The following is a 17393-nucleotide window of genomic DNA, read 5'->3' on the forward strand; positions in this document are numbered from 1 at the left end:
CTCAGCCAGGATTGAACGATACTTTGAAAGAAACAGGTGTCGAAAATGAAGAGAAGTGGAAAAATATGAATAAGACGGGTTTAGTCATTCTATTGCTTAGAATATCGCAGAATAATAGTTTGAAAAGATTATTCTCGGAATGTTGAAGAATCTAATTACCATAGACCTGGCAAAAATCATGCAAAATCATTTTAGGAGTCTTAAACCTTTAAAAATGCCGTCGATTGTCCGGATAGACCTAAGGGTCGTACGTTGGAACTCTATTTTCGACCATTTTTTGCGGTGCACCAAATTCATTTAGGTTACATATTGCTAATTAATCATGGAGGCTAAACACAATTTTTTATGATTGGACTCCAGGTACAGGATTCAATTGTGAAATTGTTCAGTGTATTTCCCTCCGAACATGATCTTATTCACATTTTTGTGGTTCGTTAAACTCAAAACATGACGTCCATATCTAGAGTATTGCATAAAAGCAAACTGAGGAGACCATTCTCAAAACGTAAAAGAATTCACCGGAGATAAAGCTCTGAAAACCCATAAAAATCTAAAAAATACGAAGTAGAATGCGTACATTTTTACGAGCACGCTTCAGATTGTCCGGATACGAGGGAGGAAGAGCCTGTGAAAATGATGTTGCGAAAGTGGTGCTGTAGAATTCCATTCGTGTACCATGATATCAATGCACAGATCGTACGAACCCAAGGTACCTCCTTTAATCGGTACCCCCTCGTTACATACTGGCCTTGTGGGCCTTATGCACGTGTACTCACCCGCGCGCCGCTGGATAATCAAGTTAAGCTTGTTTTACGACTGAGATTATCTCAGCAACGAATATTCTCGCACATTTTGCCGGAAAGTTATCACCTCATTGGCAAGGGTAGTTGTATTCCAAAAATTATTGAATAAACATTCTGAAGGATGATGGACCCTGTCGAGACGAGAATATCACCTTCCCCCTTAACAAGCTCCATGAAGTGATGATGGCGAAGATTATTCTGATTGAGATTCATACTGCAGTTTATGGAGGAGAAAATCGACAGCATCGAGAAAGCTTGTCACATTAATCTCAAGTGCCTCAAAATTGTTGTGGGACAGTGAAATTTTTGGAGAAATTTTTTCTGTGAAGCAGAAACAAAAGTTGACAAAGAAATCTACATGACAACATCTACTTCAGTTGGTTTTGCTTCATTTCTTTGTGAAAAAAATGGAACATCATCCTCGAACCTGAGATAATTTTAAGAAGAGAACATCAAGAGCTGCAAGAAAACTTCTTATGCATAATCACGTTGACCTTGTTTTACGACTGAGATTATCTTTTCACTCCAACGAATATTCTCCGGCATCACAGAAGTTATCACCTCGTTGACAAGGGTGAATATGTTTCCAAAATTATTGAACAAATATCGTGAAGGGCAGATGGAAAATTATAGCACTGGCACCGCCGAGAATATCACGTTTTCTTTTAACAAGCCAGTGTCCATAAAGCGATGATGATGAAGATTACTTTTATTGGAACTCATTCTGCAGTTTATGGAAGAGAAAATCAAGGGCATCAAGAAGTTTCTCATAAAAACTTAAAGTACATCCAAGCCCATTTAAGACAGGGAAATATATTGTTAAATTTTTGCTGTTGACAAGAAAAGAGCTACAAAAATAATCCAGATGGAGATTCACTCATGTCATCTCTTTGTTTCCAAATTGGTCTTGTTTTACGGTTGATTCTCATGCATTACAAAAGTTATCACCTCGCTGACAATGGCAGGTGTCTTCAAAAAATAATTGGCCAAACATTGTCAAGGGTAGATGAGAAAATTGATGGAATTGGACCCCTCCAGCCGAGAGTATAACCCTTTCTCTTAACAAGCTCATCTTCATGAAGTGATGATGACGAAGATTATTTTGATTGGAACTCATTCTGCAGTTTATGAAAGAGGCGTTGAAAATCTACGTGCTTTATACTCAACATCGCTGTAAGCCATACGATCCGAAAAAATAAAGAGCCCTCCCTCAAAAAAAAAAAAAAAACCATCGAAATTGCAAAGATGGGCTTTGAAAATTCGGGAGCAAGTATGAAAAAGACTGAAACGAGATCACGAGGTAGTTTAGCGAGGACGCAACAAGGGAGGTGGAAAAATAATAAAAAATGAAAACAAAGGAGAAGAGCGATGATGCAAAGAGAAGGGAACAGGACAATGCATGGGAGTGCTAAAGGGCTTCGTGGAGGAGTCCCGGCTTCGTGGCTCCATGTCCGCGGGGCGCGATGTTTATCGGCTCCTTCGATGTAAATTATGGCAGTGCACTACGGTGTATATGCGTTTTACCGTCTCTCTTCTTTATTCTGCCTTGTTTCTCTTGGGTATTGCTTTTAAGGACCAACTGCACGGACGAAACATCGGTCCCGGGGCATTGGCGTATGCTCACGGGTTCGCGAAATATTAAGAAATAGGGTGATAGGATTTGCTTGGAGAATCTTGACTGGTTTACGGAGCAGGGAAATTATATTAATCATTTCCAGTTATCTAGTCTCAAACTTTCAAAGTGTGGGGCATTAATGGATAATTAGTGGGTCAACTCGAAAGTTTTGAATACAAGGGGATAGATTTATTCGGCCTGACCTGGCCCAATCTTGAGGGCCATCTCGGCCAATGGAGGACGACGGCTCCCCTCTTCACACTCGGCTAATTAAACATTATCTGACCAATAACGACTAATTTTTAATTAATAATCTCCCATTGTTGCGCGTTCCATGCGTTCGTACAAATTCATGATTTTTGCATATCAACTGACATTTAATGAAATTCAACTTTCATTAAGGTGGACATGTCGTTGTAGTCTATCTACTGGGTCGTTGAGTGATTCCTGACAAGCATTATTGACTTTTTGTATATCAATAACACACCACTCATTCGATACTTTTTTTCCCTCACAATTTGTTGGAGATTCTCTCACGCCATTTGGGGCAAAAAGTAGGGTAAACATTGAGAAGTACCTTTATGGACGTGTTGAGAAAGTTGTTCGTCATGCTGCTGAGGCATGCCTTGTTTGGTTAACGTCCTAAGACAGTTTGCAATCATCAGACAAACTTGGGACGAATGAAATAAAAAATGGAATTGTAAAAACTGGAGATGTGGAATCATTTTATCATCAAATTGGTGACAAAATATTGAGAATGGAATGACGATGAAAAAAATAATGATACAACCATGAAGAATCTCTGGACTCTTTTAATATCTTCCTTCAACATTTTTTATCCACATTGTTACTCGACAAGCTCAACTCTACGCCAATGGAATAACAGTGCGAGAGAATAAGAGTCTGGCCCCTGGGCCCCTTCGCTCGTTTCTGTAGGTAAGTAGTCAGCCAGTTTTACGTTTCCCTTTCTTTCTTATTCGCCAGCATCAGGTTTCTCGGGTAGAGAGACTCAGAGGAACAAAAATAAATAAAATATAAGTTGAAGGGAAAATAAGAAGTGAAAAAATGAGTGGGATAGAGTGGAGAATGGAGAAGAGGGAGAATAACCGATCCATCATGTTGGAGAGGAGGGAGAGCATGTAAGACAATTTTTCAATTTTTAAACTCCCAGAGGCTGACTACCAATTACCATTTGAGATTCTTGTTAATCAAATTTTCATGATCCCCTAGGTATAACTCACGCGAATGCTTATGTATTCAATCGTAAATCATATGAATGTTCATATCGAGAAAAACAAAACGGAAATGAAGGGATTTGGGCTTTCGAAGAAGTCCAGATGGCATAAGGGCTCTTTGGATCCATTGAGATGTCTAGTCCGTCAACTCTGGCATAACATATCACTGCAAAAATACAACAGGACTCAATTATTATTCCACAAACATGTCAATGCCCACCTGCTTCCCGAGTAATTCAGCGAATGAATAAAAATCGTCTGAGAAATCCTTCAGCATCTTGTTTCAACGATGATTGCTCTCCTCCACCATTGCAACCGAGTGATTTATAAATATGAAAGCTTCAACTAGAAAATATGAGGGGAAGCTGAGACTGAGGGCTCGGGAAGTTGAAAGCGTGACGACTCGCTAACTAACAAAACAAACATAAACACAAAGTCGACTAGGTACCCTTCTCATCTCATCTCGTTGATTATATACCCCGGAGGGAAGGCTTACGAACGGGATTGGCTCCAGCTCCATTCCCTATCTACCTTCTGCCTTCGTCCGGGGACCTCAGGAGAGCTCCCTCGAACCCATTATAAGATGGGGTACCAGATTCCATGCGTGGATACTCAAACATGAAATTTTAACGTCGTTTCGTATTCGCCTGATTAATCAGATCGTTGAATCTTCCCGGAGTTTCGGAACGTCTTTTTCACATCGGCTGAAGTTGAAAAATGAGAATTTCGGGGATCACAAAGAATGGCTCCTGAGGAGAATAACAAATCGTCACTTAGTAAATAATATACTGGGATTACCATTGATATTTAATAAACCTTGGCTGACTGGACGTTCACCATTCGTTGACTATTAACGAATTTCGTTTGGAATAAATAAGTCTTCCCATCAATGTGCTAAACGCAGAAAACAATTCGCAATGCAAAAGTCGAATGGGATTGTAGGAACGAAATCTTTTAACAGGAATAGCTCTAGCTCTAGATTTGCTTATTCTCGAGAATTTGCAGATGTTGATGTAACAGTTGAAAATAGAATCAACTTGTGAAAACACCCGGGGTTTTTCGGGGTCATAATGTCATTGTAGGAATGATTAAACTCTTCATCGAAGTGGGTCACTCCAAGAAACCTATCATTTTTCGTCATGTGATAGGTGCGCATAAGCAAACAAGTTGATGATTACCGCAAATAATTACGAGGGGGCGATTTATTCCTCGCCTCCTTGTATATATAAACTTGGGCAAACCTGCAATCATGGTATATACTGGTTCTGCATGTACATGGAAGCCAACTCGAAGTCGAATGATGTGCGGATGCGTGTGTTGCATGTACAGGTATATGCTGGTACTTCGACCTCTTGTTTATTATATCAGACACGCACATACCCATCACGTATATAAAGTGCCAATTACTTTTAAATGTAATTATAAATTACAGGTTTATAACGAGCTCGTTGACGAGCTCGAAACGTCTCTCAGATCGTTGTGGAGTTTGATCGAAATAATTAGCTAGTGGTGATGATTGAGTTCAATCGAGAGAAGAAAATTAATTGATATTATTATGATTTTTCCATGAATTCTTCGTCTTCTTGTTTCGGTTTGAATAGTTGTTCAATGTAAAAAATTAGTTACAGAGTTTTTAACGATTTTTTTACGAACTACGAGAGATGGTGGCTGGAGTATGTTAATGCAAGAGTGACAGGGAAGCTGTTGAGATGAAATTCCAGAAGGCGTGAACGAGCGTATGCTCCTGGTAACCAGGCACTCCTGAGTTTACACTTGTCTGAGGGAGTTCGAGAGATAGGAGAATTTCTTGGGGATGTGTTTGCCCAGGCCTCGGTAGTTCGTTTGATTTTTCAGTCTTGAGAGCTTCTGAACATGTTGGGGGGCCCAGAGAACGATTTGTTCTAGTTATTTGGACAGCAGGGAATGACTGTCACGAAGGTTTTTTAGCTGTTTGAGAAAATTAATATTTCGACGAAGAACGATTGTGCGATTCGACTGAATCTTTATTTGATTTCCGGTTTTTGTAGAATTTAACAATTTCTGCACAAGATTTCTCTCCCTCTAGGAAGATTCAACTGCAGATGATCTGCATTTGGGATCTATCAAGATTCAAATCCGACAGGAATAACAAGTCTATTTTCAATTCCAGAATACATTCAATGGAGCATTCATTAACGTTGGAATTCATACGAATCATTAATGATGAATCGGTATTTTTTTCGAACACCCCGACTGCAGTTTGTTCTTACAACTCTGAAGACTCGTTAACTCAGTATGATAAAACGCAGAATGTATTCATTCACTAAGTAAAATGCACATCACTGACGAGTTCCAAAGAAACTCAACAAATCGCTTTAAACCCTTAACAGATCGTTTAATCATTCACCGTTTGGGTTTTTTTTTCTTCGAGTGTCGACTCCAAATCCCAGAAGAACGAGGGGGAGAGAAAAAAAAAACGCCAGAAACCAGTTTTCGAGGAACTTGTTAATCACGTTCACGATCATTTGAGTAAACAAATAAATAGTGGATTAAACGAGAATAAATTTTCGAGGGGAATTGTGGAAAAAATTGAAGCTGTAATTTTGGCTCGACGAGGTACGGAATATTTTTTTTTTTCATGTTGAGGCGTGTTTGCCTCCTCGTTTGACCCGTTCACTCTCCATCCTCGTCGAGCTGCGTGATTAATTAGTCGAGAAGGGATTAAAGGGAGAGGTACGAAGAGGACGCAACCTGTTGGGCTGAACTGCACGAGACGGAGGAAGGGGCCAGGCAACTGGTTAGATCTGTTAGGTTTGTTGGCTCGCGTTTTATCCCCCGGCTGATTCCCAAGTCTTCTCTCTTTCTCGCTTCTACAGGGAACGGAGTGTGGCCGACGAAGGGATATGGTTGGAGAAATAAACGAGGAGGTCTCGTTTTATTCAGGACGAGGTGTTGGCCGAGAGGCGCGTGCACACTTCTACATGAACAACGTATGAACAGTGAAATTCCTCCCCACCAGGAGAAAATCACGCCAGGATGAGCATCATTCATGGGGAGCAGTGATTCTCACGCTTGTTATTGATAATTTCGATACTGTTGGTCATGTGGAACGGGTTTTCAGGCATGTCGGAGTCGATTAGGCATGACTGATTTGGTTGGCCGGGTTTTAGGAGATGATGTTTAGTCGGGATAGCCTGTGAAAATTGTCTCGAGGGTCATGAGGGTCGAGAGGACTGGAATTTATTTCAAACGGGAATATTGTAAATAATTATCTTCCTCATTTTAGTTTCACACCTAGATCTTTATTCAGTTTTTATCATTTACTTCCTAGTCAAGGACTCGATATAGTTCTAGCCATGTTGATGATCCAATGTGCTTTTTCCAGAGACCGTTCAAAGTGTCCCTCGCCCTTGGTTCCTCCAGGGTGAAAGGTATGTCCCAAAGACAAGTTTGTCTTGAGGTTCTCCACGTGTTGGGGTGTTTAGGTCATAAACAATCCGAGTTTAGAATGGATCGATTGTTCGGGTTGATGTCAAAAATATCTCCAAGAGGAATATAAGTGATTTTAGATGTGATTTTTTAATATTAAAGCGTAGGAACTCCCTCTGGAGACCAGAGGCCCAGAAGAATCTGAAAAGCTATCTATGAAAATTGTGTGGAAATGTAATAAATTATTGGGAGACATAAGATTTCGAGACACAATGACCACAAAATTATGTCAATATTTTTCATTCTAGGTGGGTGGTACTCTGCACCTGGTGGTGCATAGCAGCTCGTCGGTGGATTCGTTCCTCAGCCACTGCTGCACTTAAAGAGGAAGGCTTTGGTCTCCAACAGGGCTTCTCAACCGTGGGAGCTGTTGTTGCTTGGGGATTACCAGCTGCTCACACCATCGCTGTACTCGTCACTCGGGATGTTGATGCTGATGAACTAACAGGTAATTGGTTTTAACATTATCGGGTTTGTCGTAGTAAATGGCGTTGAATGAGGGGCTCGTTATCTCATGAAAGTGTCACACTCTCTCTGGATGCATCTGATACCTTCGATTGACCTGATATGTCACCGGACGTGGAGATTAGATAATAACATCTGCAGAGCAACTGGTAGCTGGTATCGGGTGTTAGTGATAATTGTTATCCACGTGTTTAACAGCTACTGATGATTCGCAGAAGGCTATATCGGGTGGAATTCCAGTCGTTCGGGTGATTATCGGGGGGATTCGCAGGAGATTTTTTACATTTCATCATTAGTATTTGTATTTTTTGGGTTTTGTTAACAAGATAAATTTTTATTTTTCGATTAATTAATGGAAATGGTTTTCATTAAACTGTTTTTAAATTTTTGCTGTTATAATTTATAGGTCTCAGGAAACAGAAAATTCAAGGCAAATAGAAATTTTTGAAAAGATCTCTTTTGTAGCTCATAATTTGTTCCACAAAAAATATTGCTTTTCATTTATGTTTTATTTATCGAACACTGAGGCTTCGCAAAATGCACTTGCCGCGTACCACCACTTCACGAAAGAAACAAGAGAAAGGAAGAATGGAAGAACATTTATCTAAAAAATGTTGGATTATTCTATTGTAATCCTTGTATCAAAATAATCGTAAGTCAGGAATGTTTTCCTCGAAACAATACGAACAATGCAAGATGAACAAGCTCCTGGGCACGGTAGAAAGCCCCAGTGACATGTTGCAGAGTATCTCTCGGTTGAAATTTGCATTGAATGTTGTTCCCCCAGTAGTCGGCTGCACGGCATTGCGAATAATAGCTAAGGCAGGTTCAAAGTAGCAAACACTGGGGCGAGCCTCATTGTACACCGAAGATGCTGGAGAATCTCGAGAGGGGCATTGAGAGTAAAAGAATAAAATAAAAGAGCAATTTAGATGACTCTGTGGAGATATCGCCAAGAACATACACGTGTAGTTTTGCTGGGGCCTTTATTCAGGCTTGAGAACTGAGCAGTCACTCGTGAACGAGATTCTTCGTGGGAGATTACCGCGAGCCAATTTATGCTGGAGAGATAGCCATTTTTATTTTCCCTGAGACGAAAATTGTCGGCCAATTTTGACCCGAGAAAATTCATTTACGTCTGATGATTTATTTCGCGTATGCTGATCTTGTTAAGAATATCTCTTATACATTAGGTTTATGATAGATGAATTATTTTTTTAACGCGTCGTTTATAAATACTTAATTTGAACAATAATATTTGTAACGATTTTAAACTAATTGTATTCATGCTAATAATTTTAACAAATGATTCGTCAAAAGTAAAGTTCAAGAGAAAATTAGAAAAATCCTTTCATTGGGAAAAATAGCCAAAGTACTTGGATTTAATCATGAGCTTCTCAGACATTGTATCCACTTTGTCGCAGGTCAGGTTGAGGAATTTTTATCCCCTGATGGAATGCGCGACCATTGGAGAAAAGAAATGAGAATGACATACCGCGCCCCGGAAACCGGATTGTGAAATTCTCGCACTCTTTTCCCTCAACAAACACTTGGCTACCGTCTAATCAACCGAGACAGCCACGCGTCCGTCCCTTCTCTCGGTTATATTTTTATCGTGCAAATTCCTTTTTCTTTTATCCGGAGATTCGACGCTCGCGGCTCCGGAATTAACGAGTCCATCAGAACATTCCGGAGGGGCGTTTCGTCACCTGTTGCACGGTCAATTTCGTGAAATATTAATTATCAAAATGTTTACACGAGATTAACTGATTTTTAATTTTTTTCCTTTTGATAATTATTTCTGGAAAACTTAAAAAGAGTAGAAAATTGATTTTGCTTGAATACAGTACCGGTATTTTTGCTAGTAACTCGGCAATATGTATCACCGGGGCTAAACTGTATACTATTTCTTTCTATCATGAGTAATTTATGGTTTATCTCATTTTCTAATTTTCAATAGAGTTTTCAAGTTTTTTACGGAATTCAATAACACGTGTGAAAGAAATTGTGAAAAAACATCGTGGAACATTTGTCAATTTCTTAAATTGTCATTAAAAGGACAAAAATAGTTTTAATAATCTTAAACGTGATATTCCCTGAATCTGAACCCTCCACTTCTCAATTTTTTTCGAGAAACATGTGCTTCCTTCAACCAAAACCGAATGAAAAAAATTAAAGACTCAATGTGTGCACTCCCTCCCCCCAGGATACATTTGTCCTCTCGGATTCCCATACAATTTTTTGACTCGTGTAAAACATTTCCCGAGACCACCTACGAAGTCATATCCTCCGTGACAAACTTAAACTGAAGTTTTTTCCATCACTCTTTTTTGTCAAATAAGTTTGATAAATTCATGAATAGTATTTAATTAATTAATCAATTTTCTGTAGCTGTATAAATGGCATTTACGTATATCGAAGTATTTTCACTCTCTCTGTTCTCCTCAGAGGGAGAAATACTCAGTAAAAACTATTACATAATTCATGTAATCCACAAAGAGGAATCGTCTCATCCTCATTTTTGTAGGAATAGAAGAAAATAAATCTGGAACGTTCAGTGAATTCTCAGGTTGATGACTTATCAAATCAACCAGTCTAATCATCGCACTTCCATTTTACCCCAGGCTAAAAATTGAATTTTCTGATTTTTTGAGTCGAAGCAAAAATTAAAATGCAAATAAAATGTTTCAGGAAGCTGTTTCGTTGGTCAACAAAATACCCGCTCCCTCCTCCTCCTGGTGCTAACCCCTCAGATCCTCTATCTATCAATCGGTTCAGCATTCCTCCTCTCAGGAATGGCTAGCCTCCTCCTTCCTCATCCCCCGGCGAGCCCCCCGCCCTCCTCAGCGGTCCACACGAATCCCCTGATGAGACAACGAGAGGCAAAATCACCAGCGGAGATCCACCGCAGGCAGAAGTTACTCCTCACCCGACTTGGAATATTTTCGTGCATCTATGCAATCGTGATGATGTGCACGACGACTGTAATTCTGTACGAATGGTGGGGACGTGACTCGTGGCTGAGGGCACCAGAGCCCTCCACTACACCTCGAATGCCATCTCGACCACAACTACAATATTTCATTCTCAAGATTATTATTTCGTTGAGCGGTGGAGCAGCAGCTGCTGCCTGGATCTGGTGGCCAAGTCTTCTCAGTATTTGGCGGAAAATGCCACCCTGGAAGCAACCACCCCACAAATGCCATCCCCATGCTGTACCTGTTATGCATTGCTACAGCCCAACATCAACAAGTTCCACTAATCATCAGATACATCATTTGAGTCATCTGGCACCTCCCCAGCATCATCTTCTTCACCAGCATGCAGTCAGCGTCGGGGGAATGCCTCACAGAGGGCATAAGAAGTACAGGAAGCACAGAAAATATCACAGTGGCAGCGAAACTCAAGTCTGACTCGATGCTACACGTATGGAGGAGTCGTAATGATGAATCAGCGATATCTCGGGATCTAATGACGCGATTTGGATCTGGTGGTGCTTAATTCAAAGCTTCAAAAACGTCTACGGATTAGCCTGTTGAGCTTTTTGTTAATTAAAACATTGTCTCAATATACGAGGCAATCGCTTAAAAAGTGAATTTATAGGCACATGAATATGAGTTATCCATACGTGTGAGGTCGCATCTACAGAATATCGATTATTTATTCTAAGAAAAGGAAAACCCTTTTTGATGTCACACATCAGGTTTATGAAGTTGTAAATAATGATTAAGACGCCCTTCATGATCATTAACTACATCAAATGCTGACTGCCTTTACATCTACTTAATTATTTAAGTTATTCGAGGATGTACATACCTATTTTATCACCGAGACAAAAAAAAGATTTATGGTGCAAAATATTTTGTTTTTGATGGCTCAAGGAGTGAAATTGTTCTTTTATGTTTTTTTTTCTGTTGAATTCCGTAAATTTTGTTCTTTGTGAGAGACCATAACTGATAGGAGTAATTATAGTTCTGTAAGTACTTGAAAACTGCCGAGAAATTAATTTAGCTATTACTGTAATTAATAACTACTTCCAGGCAGTTCCAGAGGAGAACGTCTTTGTGATACAAATCTCATTTACTGTAGACAATAATAATTAAATACACATTTATGATTTAAAATCATTCACCGATTATAAAGACTTCTGTATCATAACGATTTAATGAACAATTTTATAAAATTATCAATCATTAAACTGGTTATTTACATGACTATCACGATTATTACATTTACAATTGAGTTGAGTTGAATGAGATTTAATTGATAATTTCATTCGCACTGATGAATTAATAAATTCGTGGAGATGAATAATGCAAGGAGATAGTGATCAACGCTGAATACACGAGGCTCTCTTTAGTTTACTAATATATTAGGGCGTTCAGAGGGGATCAGTGAACTGGAGGGAGAAACTTCTTCGTGTTGAATACAATGAGTGCATTCACACCACATACGAGTCAGATTCACGAATATCCCAAACGTTTTTTACACTCAGTGATGGTTTTTCTTTCTGCATCACTCAAGTCTGTGATAGATATGACTTTTGGCTTTTTGTTGTCTAGGGAGAGTTCGATTTCGACGAGGGCGTCCATATTTTTCAGTCTTGCGTCTGCAGCTCTAAATGCCTAATAACATAATAAATTGCATCAAATAAATTTCCTTCAATTTAGTACATTATTTCATTGCTAAATCTGTTTTTTAAAATCCAGAGTCGTTTGGGACTTATCATCTCTATTCGAGACCTTTGACTGATTGAAAATTAAAATTTTCAAAGTGATAATTTTTATTTACTCCATAAGCGTCAGCGACCTCCCCTATAATCTCTGCTTATGAATAAGTTTGAATAATTATCTTACCTGTCTCAATCTTTCCTCCACCTCAGGATTATTCTTCCTCTGTTTCTTCTGGACAGCGAATTCAGTGACAGTGAAGCCAAGTTCCTTCTCCAAAACACTAGACGAAAACTCAACATCTAGGCTGTCAGTGCCATCAGTCAACGATCCTTCAAGCATCCAGCCCATCGCACCCTTCCCCAGTTTCCCAAGATACTTTGTCCTTCCCCAGATTTTCTTGCAAACCGACCCTTGAGTCAAGGACAATCGTTTTATTTCACAAATGAAATCACAGAGTTTTGGACGTTCAACGGTCTTGGGACTTGGTTGCTCAGTCTTTCTAAAATAATCCATAATTCCTCTCCTGTTCTCGACGGGCTTTGTGTTTTTTTTATTGTTGAGGAGTTTTGAACCTGGTGGAGTCGAGTTCAGGGGCTTCATCTGAGCAGTTGATTTCATTTTCAACGTTGAAGGAGATCCTGACCTTCCTGAGGAACTCTGAGCACTCGTTTTCGTCACTTGTAAAGGCTTCATCCCTTTGTTAACCCCAGAAAACGTTTCAGATGTCTTGAAAGGTGCTGATACAGAACTTGATTTCACGGGGGAAGGATTTTTAGGCGGAATCGCTGGTGTTTGAATTACTTTCAAAGTATCAACTTCTAATTCGAAATCATCCCAATCTAAACTTCCAATATCCTCCAGATTCTCATCAATCTGTTCACTTGGTTTGAATTTTTTGGCATTTTTTGGAGGATCTTCAACAGGTGATGACCCCATTTCTTCTGGCTCTTCCTCAGAAAGGACAATTGAATCATCGTTTCTATTGGCACGAATATTTGTTACTTCTGATATTCCACGATTTAAAGATTTCACAGGATTAGGATCGTCTTTCATCTGCCGTCCAGTTTCTGATTGTTTGGAGATGCTCTCGAGCTCGTTCTCGTCAATCATGTCGAAGATGTCATCGTCGTCAGGGAAGTCGATGTCCTCCATTCCTGTTTCTGGTTCAGCTTGGAAATAGACGGGGAGAGTTGATGGTTCAGATCTAGTCACTGGTCTCGTCACATTCTTGGCTGTGTTGGTGGAATTTAGGGAGGAATTCAATTTTCGGGACTTTGAGCCCTGGGGATTGGCTGGTGGCAATCGATTGCTAAAATTTTCTGATTCCATTTCGATTATTTCGCCCAAGTCGTCGTTGAAATCATCATCAAATAGGGCTGCTACCTCGTCTGTCTTCTGTTTTGTGTCATTGTAGGGGTCTGGATTCTCCGGCATGTTCCTGAGAGGATTTTAAAACATTAGGAATTACGGCCCTATTATTTGACACAAAAGACCACTGGAACGAACTTTACGAGAAGTGAAAGTGGATTCAGACGAATACAAGAACATTCCGTCAAAAGGTTACCCTACAGAACTACCGGATCTCATTTTCCCTCTTTAGTCTATACAGTTAAGCAGAATTAACTCACAAGGTTCGTGCAAAAATATTTTCCGTGGCATTGGTAATCAGCAAATGCTCAACTTCACCCCCGATCTCCATTATATTCGATTCATCCATCAGAATGACCCCTCTCCTACAGATAACGGGTCCCTTTATCATGATTTTCAAGCCTGGAAGGATGATGTCCTTGAGGAACCTGATGGGCTGATACTCGATCGCTGACACATCCTGAATGCCATCAGTCAGAAACAACTGCATCATTCTTTTGCTCTTTATTTCCCAGGCTTGTGTCTGCTCTGCATCTGTCACTGCTATATTTTCGTTCGCCACCTTTCGCATAGCTTCTAGTTGTTTGTATTTTGGGGTGGATATGTCATAACCTTTCTCCACCTGAAAATATTTTCTACTTAATTCGAGACAATAAAAAACTGTGTAAAACGATTCGAGATGATGTTAAATACATCTCCAAGTGGTCAGGACTCAATCTTCTGCTATAAATATTTTGTTTCATCTTTAAAGTGTGATAGTGCCATAGGATTTGGTTACAAAATGTAGATCGGTAATCTCGGAAACCTTCTGCTTGAAACAGTCGAAATTTTGAACTTTTGAGAGAGAAAAACCTTGCTAAAAAATTATTTTCTTCGTGAAAAATTGAGTGAAAATCTTGTCACTGTTATTTTTCGGCTCATTTCAGTCTTTATTAATATATTGATTGTGGGAGGAAATTTTACCTGGAGAATGTATTTGCCAGTCAAGGTGGTGGATTTTTGTTCAACAAGGTTGCTTGGCAAACATCCCTTTCTGTTGCTGATCTCCCGTAAATCGCTCAGTTGCCATTGAGCTGTCGCAAACGTCAGTATCTCATCATCAGTTGCCTAAATAACATATTGAATTGTCACCTTCGTTATTCATCTGCATCGATTATGGTACTCAACTCTCCACAAAGAAGGTTCTAATAAATATTTTGCTATCATCTCTAGACCACGAAATCTTCATAAAAAACTGATCAAGTCAGAAATGACTTGTCGTTTTACTGCTTTAGAAGTTCTTGAAAACTCTTGACAAGGAACGAAACTCTCTCCCCATCTCGAGACTTCGCCGACTAAAACTTTTTCTTCACGAATTCTAGTTACCCATTTACATCCTTCCTTTTGGGCAAAAATGAAATTCTCTCTTGCCAGGGATAAATTAAAAATATTTTAATAAACTTTTGCCGGTGCAAGAGGTCAACTAGATGATTATAATTTCAATGTTTACATGAACATAACCTACATTTGGATTCTCCGTCAGGTAGTAATCCAGACAATCATTGAGCCATGTGTCGTTCATGTGGTAAAATTTACTGCACAGTTGTCTCTTCATCCTCTCCACACACTCCTCCATTGTGGTTATTCATATATCAATATGTTTGAGCCAATCAGTCAGTGAAAAATCACAATTCACCGGAGGCATCTGATCAATACTTTGACAACAAAACTCAACTGTCTGATTACTTTGGGACTGACTTTCATGAGATTCACATGAAAATGCATCGTCCGTGCACCTCCATGACAGTTTCTAGTCCATGTTTTTTTTATAATAGGATTCACTTCTCTTAATTTTCGCAATGAAGTCCGAAGGATTCTGCATGGAATCCTGACAATTATTTCCACCTTCAGGAGGACCTTTTGGTTCTCATCACCTGAAAAGTGCAATACACAGCTCCGAGAATTCTTCAGCTCCGAGCCCCTATTGAGGTTAGATTTTCATTCGTGAAAAGACTTCTAATCTCAAACTATCACTGCAAAACATAATAATTCACTAATAAAAGAACAATGGGATCTGATCACACTCACCGACGATGGGGGCACCTTCGAAAGGTCCTGGAGCGATCAGGGCCCTTTTGCCGGCCCGATTTCGAGCCCTCCCCAGACACCCTCCAATTTCTCATGGAGAACTGCAAGGTCCTGGTGATTGGAGCTGGTGGTCTAGGCTGTGAACTCCTCAAGAACCTCGCCCTCATGGGTTTTCGTCGGATTCACGTGATTGATATGGACACGATCGAGTTATCTAACCTTAATCGTCAGTTCCTCTTCAGACACAAGGACTTGGGTTCCTCGAAGGCTGAGGTAGCTGCCAGCTTCATAAACTCGAGAATTCCAGGATGTCAGGTTGTCCCCCACTGCTGCATGATTCAGGCCAAGGACGAGCAGTTTTATCGCCAGTTTCACATCGTCGTTTGTGGTCTGGACTCCATAATAGCCAGGAGATGGATAAATGGAATGTTGATATCACTGTTGAATTACGAGGATGGCGAGCTAGATCAATCATCTGTGATTCCCATGGTAGATGGGGGAACAGAAGGTTTTAAAGGGAATGCCAGGGTGATTCTTCCAGGGTTGACAGCTTGCATCGAGTGCACGCTTGACTTATACCCCCCACAAGTCACTTATCCACTCTGTACCATTGCCAACACCCCTAGACTCCCTGAGCACTGTATCGAGTATGTTAAAGTCATCCAGTGGCCCAAGGAGAATCCCTTCGATGCCGCTATCGATGGTGATGACCCTCAGCATATCAATTGGATCTATGAGAAGTCACAGGAGAGAGCGATACAATTTGGCATCAGGGGACTGTCTTACAGGCTCGTCCAGGGGGTTGTCAAGAATATTATTCCAGCTGTGGCATCAACTAACGCAACCATTGCTGCCACCTGCGCTACCGAGGTTTTTAAATTGGCTACTAGCTGCAGTGCTTCTTTGAATAATTACATGGTGAGGAATAGATCTTTTTGATTCTTTGAGTGTTCGAAAGACTATTGAATTTTTCCACTTCTTGAAGTCAATTTATTACGCTCTGAAGGCACCTAAAGGGATTCAATTATCAAAAACAACTCGAAAAAAATCAATTCATAAATCAAACCAGTCTAATTTATTTTTGTACGTTACTAATAATTATTTCAGGTACTGAATAACTTGGATGGCATTTACACATACACATATGAAGCAGAAAAAAAGATAGACTGTCTAGCATGCAGTGAAGTCCCTCGAGAAATACTAATTCGTGACAGCAACGTAAAACTCAAAGAACTCATAGATCTCTTGTGTGAGAAACCCGATCTCCAGATGAAAAATCCAGGAATTGTCGTCAACGTCGAGGGAAAGAACAGAACACTGTACATGCAGACAGTTCAGAGCATCGAGGAAAGAACTCGTCCCAACTTGACGAAAACTCTACGAGAACTAGAACTATCTGATGGCGTCGAGATCAACGTTGCTGACGTAACGACACCAAACACAGTGACTCTGAAATTAAAATTCCAGAATACTGACGTAGAGATGGCTGAATAGAAGACAAAGTGTGAAGAAAAAATCTGTAAATTTTGGTTCAAGTCATTAAGCCTAAGTTAATTATTCGATGATAATTTGAAGGGTTTTATAAACGAATAACACATTTTGCACATTGTAAATATGATTTTTTTTTTATCATCTTTATAAATCAATACTCCCACTGTCGACAATCCGTTAAATTTTTACATTTTTCAAAATGATTTCC

General features: G+C 39.8%; 3 protein-coding genes across 5 annotated transcripts in view; 2 read left to right on the top strand and 1 right to left on the bottom strand.

Moving 5' to 3' along the window:
* Positions 1 to 11801, top strand: part of LOC135165005 (frizzled-4) — a 14852-nt gene extending 3051 nt beyond the window's left edge. The window contains exons 5-6 of the mRNA XM_064125896.1: positions 7370 to 7569; positions 10278 to 11801. Coding sequence (XP_063981966.1) covers positions 7370 to 7569; positions 10278 to 10999 — 922 coding nt within the window. The 3' untranslated portion in view covers positions 11000 to 11801. The remainder of the gene's footprint in view (positions 1 to 7369; positions 7570 to 10277) is intronic.
* On the bottom strand, positions 11270 to 15819 carry LOC135165004 (recQ-mediated genome instability protein 1-like). 3 transcript variants are annotated; one of them, XM_064125893.1, is made up of 6 exons: positions 15132 to 15260; positions 14795 to 14961; positions 14591 to 14734; positions 13888 to 14249; positions 12443 to 13697; positions 11270 to 12211 (listed from the first exon to the last, which is right to left on the bottom strand). In XM_064125893.1, the coding sequence occupies exons 2-6, from the start codon at positions 14831 to 14833 to the stop codon at positions 12050 to 12052; spliced, it is 1962 nt and encodes a 653-aa protein (XP_063981963.1). In that variant the 5' UTR covers positions 14834 to 14961; positions 15132 to 15260; the 3' UTR covers positions 11270 to 12049. The 3 variants fall into 3 exon arrangements, with proteins under 3 accessions (XP_063981963.1, XP_063981964.1, XP_063981962.1); XM_064125894.1 differs by lacking the exons at positions 14795 to 14961; positions 15132 to 15260 and adding an exon at positions 15695 to 15819; XM_064125892.1 differs by lacking the exon at positions 14795 to 14961 and having other exon boundaries at positions 15132 to 15272.
* On the top strand, positions 15674 to 17307 carry Uba3 (Ubiquitin-like activating enzyme 3). The gene is made up of 2 exons (XM_064125912.1): positions 15674 to 16612; positions 16802 to 17307. Exons 1-2 carry the CDS (start codon positions 15674 to 15676, stop codon positions 17186 to 17188), a joined length of 1326 nt encoding a protein of 441 aa, XP_063981982.1. The 3' UTR covers positions 17189 to 17307.
* The last annotated feature ends 86 nt before the right edge of the window (positions 17308 to 17393 follow it).

The sequence above is a fragment of the Diachasmimorpha longicaudata genome, chromosome 8, assembly GCF_034640455.1.
Source record: "Diachasmimorpha longicaudata isolate KC_UGA_2023 chromosome 8, iyDiaLong2, whole genome shotgun sequence".
Lineage (NCBI taxonomy): Eukaryota > Metazoa > Arthropoda > Insecta > Hymenoptera > Braconidae > Diachasmimorpha > Diachasmimorpha longicaudata.

What these genes read in the sequence shown, in the direction of transcription:
- Uba3 (XM_064125912.1), top strand. Translation starts at nt 15,674, where the DNA reads ATGGGATCTGATCACACTCACCGACGATGGGGGCACCTTCGAAAGGTC. An exon ending in CTTCTTTGAATAATTACATG is followed by an intron (nt 16,613 to 16,801) that starts GTGAGGAATAGA and finishes TAATTATTTCAG; the next exon opens with GTACTGAATAACTTGGATGG.
- LOC135165004 (XM_064125892.1), bottom strand. Translation starts at nt 15,242, where the DNA reads ATGGAGGAGTGTGTGGAGAGGATGAAGAGACAACTGTGCAGTAAATTT. An exon ending in ACCTGACGGAGAATCCAAAT is followed by an intron (nt 14,735 to 15,131) that starts GTAGGTTATGTT and finishes TATGTTATTTAG; the next exon opens with GCAACTGATGATGAGATACT. An exon ending in CTGGCAAATACATTCTCCAG is followed by an intron (nt 14,250 to 14,590) that starts GTAAAATTTCCT and finishes AAATATTTTCAG; the next exon opens with GTGGAGAAAGGTTATGACAT.